This window comes from Grammomys surdaster, unplaced genomic scaffold (genome assembly GCF_004785775.1).
Source record: "Grammomys surdaster isolate TR1022 unplaced genomic scaffold, NIH_TR_1.0 126219, whole genome shotgun sequence".
In the NCBI taxonomy this organism is placed as follows: domain Eukaryota; kingdom Metazoa; phylum Chordata; class Mammalia; order Rodentia; family Muridae; genus Grammomys; species Grammomys surdaster.
Genome location: NW_021621022.1, coordinates 7,451,395 through 7,459,514, shown reverse-complemented (window position 1 = coordinate 7,459,514; position 8,120 = coordinate 7,451,395). Strand labels below are relative to the sequence as shown.

The following is an 8,120-nucleotide window of genomic DNA, read 5'->3' as shown; positions in this document are numbered from 1 at the left end:
ACACACACACACACACACACACACACACACTTTCACACACACACACATACATACACACACACACATGCACACTCACACACACACACACACATACATGTACACATGCACACACACCACATAAATAACTGTAAAGCAATAAAACAGAATCCATAAAGCAAATTCCAATTTGTAGGTATAAATGAGGAACTAAAATAAGTGTTTACAGATTTTGCAGAAACCAACTCATTTTAACCATCTGCTTCTGTCTAGAATTTGAACCTGGATATTCAGAGTGGCTGCACAAGCCTGGGCTGAAGCTCCTTCGTGCAAATCATCACCACCTTGATGTCTGCTACACAGATGTCAGTTGTTGTCCAAATATTCCTTACCTGGATAGAAAAATGCTCAAGAGTATATAGTTTCTTCTTGTTAATATTAAGTCATAGAACCCACAATCTATAGCACAGACATAAGATCCAGAAAAATTAAACATAAAATTTTCAATGAGCTTTAATTTAGCATCCAAATAGGAAGTCTCTCTGCTCTAGTAATTTCCTACAACTATATTAATCTTGTTACTTTTATAATAATCAAAACTTGGACAGTGATCATTTAGAGCCTTACATACAAGGACTAGACAAGACTAATGGATGATTACTTTGTTAGGATCATTTTGAAAGCAGTTACTTTCAGGTCAGGTGTGGTAGCCCAGGCCTGTGATCCCTGGGGGCTGAGGCAGGAGGATCACAGGTTCAGGGTCTATGTGGGCTGCAGAGAGAGATCATGTCAAGACTGGACAACTTGGTGAGAACTCTTTAACAAAAGCATAAAGTTTAAAAATGCACCAGGGACATTAGGGAAGAGTTGGTGGTGGAGCAGAATGGGAGACAACCTGGGTGCAACCCTGAGAAATGCAAACAAAAAACAGAAAAATCAAAACAGACGACAGTGTGCCTAGTTTGATTAGCAAACTACTTCACTGAAGTCTACTTTTCATGAAATTCTCTTCTATGGAAGTGCCAGAGAGGTGAAGGCAGAGCAGAGAGTTATGATAGCTGATTAGAAGTGGGAGGAACAAAAGAATGGACTCCTAGATTACAGAACAGTCACAAAGGATCTCATCTACTGCCCAGAGTATAGGGGATCCCACAAGCTCCGGGTTCCTAGGTCTGCCTTTCCAGGGTTCTATAAGAAGCCGAGAAGGTGACAGGGATTTTTAAAAGATCACTCCATCTCCTTGTGCACATGAGTGGTATCTGAGCCCTCAGGAAACACAGATGGGGGTGTGCTTAGTGTTCATTTTCTGTACTGCAGATTACTGCAGGCTCATGGATTTGTTGCCTTGCATGGGGGTGTTTCCTTATACAGATGTCTGTGGGCGGGAGCACTCTCTCACAGTCTCTGTTTTCTTAATGGGAGCTGTTAAGCCTTTAGAATCTATAGATAATTTTCCCCCATCCTGAAATAAAGATCTCAAATGCTAAATGAAATTTTCTGATTCAATAAAATAGAAGTTAGAGAGGAACAGAGCATGCTGGCCTTGGTGATGCTTCTGTGACTGCACTGCTGCAGTTTATTCTCCTGAAGCAGCCAGTGAGAGCCCTGGTGACACAGCACATCACACCCATCACCTTTCCAGAGCATCCTGCCAGTGCTTTTAACCAAGCTACCTCTTTAAGAAAGGATACTGGCTTGAGTATGTAGTTTCTGGGGGAGGGGCAATAGGAGAAGGGATAATCGAAGACAGGGAGAGGGGACAGATCAGGTAGGGAGAGAAGGAGAAGGGGGAGGCAAAGGAAGAGGAGGAAAAGGAAGAAGAGGAAATTTTAGACACTGGGTGAAAGAGACAAGGAACTAGAAAGGTTGAAGCCAGGCTCTTCTGTGTAGTGAGCTCAAAGCAGTCTCAGCTACACAGGGAGAGTTTGTCTTGAAAAATGGTTGGCTGTTCAATGTAGCTCAGTGTTAGATCTCTGAGTGTGTTGTGTGAAAAGTTAAACATAGTTGTCTCTTTCCACAATTTCAGAATTCATGGAATAACAGCAAATCCATGTGCTACTTCAGTTTCATTGGCTGTAGTTTTTTTGATAGCTGGCCTGGCCATTGACAGTCACAGGCTCTTTCATTATATCTTAATTACTAATATTGACTTGTAGAGCTAGGTAAGCAGGGGTCCAGGGTTATTTGGGTCAGATATCAAATGCAGGTACTGACAGAAGGCCATAAAGACCATCATGAAGTGGACTGAATGTCATGGACAGAAGAAGCTGAACTCAATTTGGGGATCAGAGTAAGAGTCCTTTTCTTGAATGAGGCTCATGACCAGTAACTGAGTATCCAGACAGCTTGCCTGCCATGCTTTGGTCTTGGACTGTTCCATTTATGGCCTAAGATAAGGGAGTTTTCTCTGGTATGACTGATAAATGCAGGGACCAGTGTTCAACATAACATAAAACATTTTCAGGTATCCTTGGTTCTTGGCACAAATGATCAGTCTGTGCCTCCTGGTGTGCTGATGTGGCTGGTCATTACATCTGTAAACAGAATGTAGAGTCACTCTTTCTTATTCTCAAAATGGAGTCACTTAGGGTAAAGTCTGTGAATTTATAAAATGGGGTCACTCAGGCTAGGTACAACCTGAGCTGATACCTCCTACAACACAAAGTAGCTCAGAATAGATCCAGCCTGTTCACCTCAGTCCCACTACACCAGACAACAGTCTGATATACAAAAATAAGGGAAAGGCACACTCAAAGATTCTCCTAAAAATGGCCCATGCTGGTGAACAGTACACACATTTTAGTTCATCTGAATTCCTTATAAAAGGGTCACCATCCTGGTTTTTTTCCTTCTATTTTTCTTTGGTGTCCATACCATAACTCTTCTAAAAAGCTTACCACAATTGTTATTCTATCTTGGTCTCCACTGTCAATATGCTACATCTGGCTGTTGGTTCTCCAAATTTCTTCTTTCTCTAAATGTTAACTATGTCCGGTCTTTTCCCAAGCTCCAGCTTCATGATTTCCCCACTAGACAATCTCTCTAGACTTCCAGCCTACTTGTTCTTTCTTCAGATAATCTTGGAGCCTTCTCAAAGGCAAGTCCTTTTAGATTTTACCTATAGTCCTCCAAACTTGTCCAAGTGAATCATCTTGTATCTCAATGACTTCATCTACTCTTCCAAACGCTTCTGCTGTCCCTGTGGGATGTTGTGTTTGGGGATATTACACTGTTCTCTGTTGATGAGTCATATCCTGTTTGCCCTGAAAAAAGACATATTTATCAGGAAATAGAGAAAGCTGAAGCTTCTGAGTCTCTCATGAGCATTGTCTCTTGCAAGGTCTCAGTATCTTTCAGTTAATTTCTTCTCTGTGTTATTGCTATTTTCCCTCTGGACTGGGCATCTACGTCAGGTCTTAGTGTATGCAAGACACACATTCTACTGTCAAGCTTCACCCCCAGCCCTATAATTTTTAACTGGCCTTCAACGTGTTGTAGGAGAAAGCGAAGACCTTTACATGTACAAGTGTCCAACCCTGTAGCAGAGAAATGGGACAAAGGTGTTCCTTGATGTAACTAAGTTTGTAGGTTGTAGTGAGGCCAGGAATGGGTCAGCCTGAGGTCACTGGATAGAGAGAAGCTCTGAGAATGAATCCAAGTATTGATGCTTCCAGCATCCATTCATATATCCCTCAGTGTATGGTCAGGAGCCAGAGCATAGAGAGTAAGGACTGAAAACCAGCTAAGGAGTGACCATGCTCTGCAACCTACATACGCGTCGCTGGTTCCAAGGGTTTATGTGAAACACTTTCCAAATGACTGACCTCTAAACTGTACAGACACGGAGCAACTCATGGAAAACTGGGATAAAATATAGTGAGTTGAAATACGGTCAGACACATCAGTGGCTGCTCGCTGAGGAAATATGTGGTCACAGAGAGGATGATACAGAGAGCTCAGGCACCTCTCAATCACTCAGACACATAAAGCAGAATCTACATTTATGATAGTTCCCAAAGGTTGGGGTGCTGAGGAATCTCAAATATGCTTTTATATCAGTTTGGTCAGCAATGAAGCTGTGGAGCTACAAGAACAAATTACAGAAGTGATCAGTGTAGATACCTTGATTACTCAAAGCACAACAAAACCCCATGTTTATGTGGCCCCCACCAGGAACGTAAACACATAATAAGCATACCTGTCACTGTGGGCCTCTCTCCAATTTTATCCTGGCAATGACGCCAGAACTCAAAACTCATGTTAGATGTTCTGAAATTGGAAAGCTACCATCGGGACATTCTGAACAGAGAGAACTGTTTCTAGCAATGAAGTTCACAGAAGGAACACAAGATGGCGACATAGCTAGCTAAATTTCAAGTGAATGAGGTTTTAACCAGACTCTCAAAGTGATGACTTGAAATAAACTTAATTTAAAAAATTGCTAACTTCGCTCTCAATTCTTAGAAATGGAAATTGGTATGAATTTTTTCCAGCTTTCATTTCTTTCTCTTGGTTATGGCTCAAAGGGAAGATATATATCTAAATCAAACAAAAGGAGAAATAGTTGCCAATCTGACATCTTTGAATGGAGACTTCCAACCAGAAAAGCAAGTAACTTTGTTCTGAACTCTGAAGCTCTTGACACTGGAATACAACAGAATCCAATAATCCAGACTGCTAAATGCTGAAAGGAGGTGTAGTTTATTTATTTTTTTGTTTTGTTTTTTACTGTGTACTAGTGTCTGCTCATTTATTTTTATGAAGGTCAACAAGTTAGCATAGCTTTCTACTGCCATGGAAACCTGAATAGCCCTTCTGCCCTCACCTCAAGAATGTGCAATGAATGGTCAATGAGAGAAAAAGCTGGACTCTTGAGTGATTTATCTGACTTGTGGTAGGATATTGGTGACAACTGATGTCCCTCTGCTAATCACAGCCAAAGAATGAGAAATATTGATCAGATTCTCAGGCTTATTGGAAGTTTCCCAATCACTTTCCAACTGAAGGTCAAAGCTTTTAAAAGACTCAAGAGCCTTTCTATAAGGAAATGGCTGTGTCGTGGGCTTGACAGGCTCCATTAATGTGTTTCACAGGACGACTATAATCCCGAGCTATGTGTAATGGATATTGATTGCTAAGCAAAGAAGAAATAGATAACCTTAAGGCTTCAGGGCTCTTCAGGGACAAAAGGTATGGAAAGGGTTCTTGGGAACACAGGGATGTTAATTGACATAAGACTGTATAAGAACTGTTTTTATAGAATCTCACATAAGTAAATTCAGAAGCCGGAACTGCTTATTTAAGGATGTCAAGAATTTGCCTTGAGAAAAACATATTTACCTAGCGTGTGCTTTATGCAGGACATTACTCTAAAGACTTCATTTAAAATATTTTGTGTAACATAAACTAACTCTATGACTATTATTTTCAATTGATAGCTTAAGAAAATTGACAACAAAACAAGTCAAACAGTATGTCAATAGATTACTTACCAGTAGTGCAATCAGCTTCTCAAACTCAGAGGTCCAGCTCTAAGGAACATGCTTTGCATCTGTCCTCTCATATGAAGATACAATTTTGATGAGCCAAAACACATACACATGTATACACACACACACACACACACACACACACAATCAAATTCAGACTTGTGAAAGTAAAATTAATATACGTCATTCTCAATCTCATTTTCATCCACCAAGCTTTCCAGCCCTCTGTGATCACAGGTATAAAATGCTATCTCACAGATGACAAACAGGAAAACAGAAATCTGGACAGAACTCAAACAGAAGTCATGATTGCAACTATTACCTACCCTAGTCCTGAGCTGTTTGATGTGACCACAGATTCCCCAGGCAATGGAATGCCATAGGAGTGGTACCCTGGGAACAGAAGTTTTGACCCTGAAAGAGGAGATCTGGTAGACAGCTGATCACAGCCTTCCCTTACTCCACTTGCAGTCTCCACAAAGGAGCAAGATAATAATTTCATCTTCAAATTCCCTCTAGCTTGATAGAGTCAATCCTAGAGGTAAGATAAAGGTCAATGGTCAACTGTCATTTAGGCAGGAATCCAGAAAACAAAAATCACTGCTTATCTAAAGGAAAAGTAAATAAACGATTTGAGATGAATCATACCAATGGAATGAATCATATCTAGCATCTTGATGTCAAACCTAAGGATCAAAGATAACAAGCAAACAACATCCAAAGTCTGCAGTTGCTTCTCTTGAAAGACCTGACTTAGGACTACAGAACATCAGATTCACCAGCAAAGTTGACCAGACATTAACTCAATCTTCTCTGAAAGGTCTCTCATGTTCACTCTGAAGAAGATATTACCAAGTTCTGAAATAGCTGACACTTAACATTGACCCTTATTTCAACCCTACCCATACTGTAACTATAACCCATAAGCCTATGCCAACCCTAACCTTAACCTTAAACCTCAGTTCCAGAAGACCCCTACCTCTCATTTTACCCAAAATCTAAACATAATCCTAATATCAATCTCAACCTTAAACTTAACCTTAAACCTGGGTTGTAGAAGTAACCTAACCCTAAGCCTATACCTAACCTAAGCCTGGGGTCCAGAAATCAGCTAACTGAGCCCTAACTCTAACTACCATCCCCAGTTTCAGAAGTCACCTAACACTAACCCTAACTCTAATGTCAAACCAACCCTAACCACAGAACTAACACTAACACTAAACCTAACCATAACCCTAACTTATAGGTGTGACTTGACCAAAACACTAAACCTACCTGAGTTCCAAAAACTCACCTAAACCTAACTCTAAACATCAAATTTAGTTCCAGAAATCACCAAACACTAACCATAACCCCATTTCAAGCCTAACCACAACTCTAACACTAACACTAAACCTAACCATAACCATAACCCTGAGTTACAGATCTCACTGAACTGTGATTTCCAGAACTCGTCTAACCCTTACAACAACCCTAACCCTAACCCTAATAAAGCCAAACCTAAGCATAATCCAAACACTAAGCATAACCCTTAATTCCCAAGGTCACTTGATCCTATTCTTAAGGCCAACCAGAATCCTAGCCCTAACTCTAACCTTGATCCTAATCTTGGGTTCCAGAACTCAACTACTCTTAACCCTTAGTGCTAACCTTAACTCTAACCCTAATCTTGAGTTCCAGAAGTCCTATAACCCTAACTGTATCCTATCCCTGACCTAACCCAAACACTAACAAAATATAGTTTAATCTTAACCTCAACACTAACCCTGAGTTCCAACCTTAACCTTAACCCTAATATAATAATATAATACAACTCTAACCATAACTCTAATCAAAATCTAACTCAAAACCTAACCCTAACCTTAACTTCAATCTTAAACATAGCTCTAACACTAATGTAACTCTATCCCTAGCCTCAGCCTACTATTTGTTGGATGAAGTAGAAATAATGAAAGACAACATCAAACACAATATAGTGAACAAATTTGATTCTTCCATACTGAGGTACCTTCATACAATGCAAAAGACAAATGAGTCCATATGTCCATCCATAGTATCTCAGTGATATTAAAACTGATATCAACTGGACAAAAGGACTCAATAAAAGTAAAATCTACCATATATACATATATGTGTTTTATATATATATATATATATATATATATATATATATATATATATATATGTGTGTGTGTGTGTGTGTATGTGTGTGTATACATAAATATATATATACATATATATGATGTATAACACACATATGTTATATATAATAAAGCACACATACATTTTATACATATGCAACATAATATATATCATATATGATAGAACACATGTATGTTATATATGTAACATAATATATGATATATATTCAGTCTTACTTAGATGTCATATCAATAATTATCTAAAACCTTATATCAGAAATATAAAGTAGATATACTAATATTGGTATAGATATAAATGAAATGTGTTGCTTTGAGTAAGAAATAATCAATTTTGATATATTGATGTCTTTATTTTCAGGTTGAAACTACAAACAAGGCAATATTCTAGCCCTCATTAAAAATTATTTCCCTATTACTTAAAGTTGAATTTCCCTAATAGAGAATTTAGGAAATTTAGAATTTAGAATTTAAGCTGTGTCCCTGAGGTCACTGC

The 8,120-nt window shown here is 39.0% G+C and overlaps 1 protein-coding gene across 1 annotated transcript in view; it reads left to right on the top strand.

The window, feature by feature from the left end:
* Adam7 (ADAM metallopeptidase domain 7) overlaps positions 1-1,457 on the top strand; it is a 36,465-nt gene extending 35,008 nt beyond the window's left edge. Inside the window, exon 23 of the mRNA XM_028758825.1 lies at positions 250-1,457. Within this exon, the coding sequence (XP_028614658.1) occupies positions 250-294 (45 nt within the window). The 3' untranslated portion in view covers positions 295-1,457. The remainder of the gene's footprint in view (positions 1-249) is intronic.
* Positions 1,458-8,120: the final 6,663 nt, after the last annotated feature.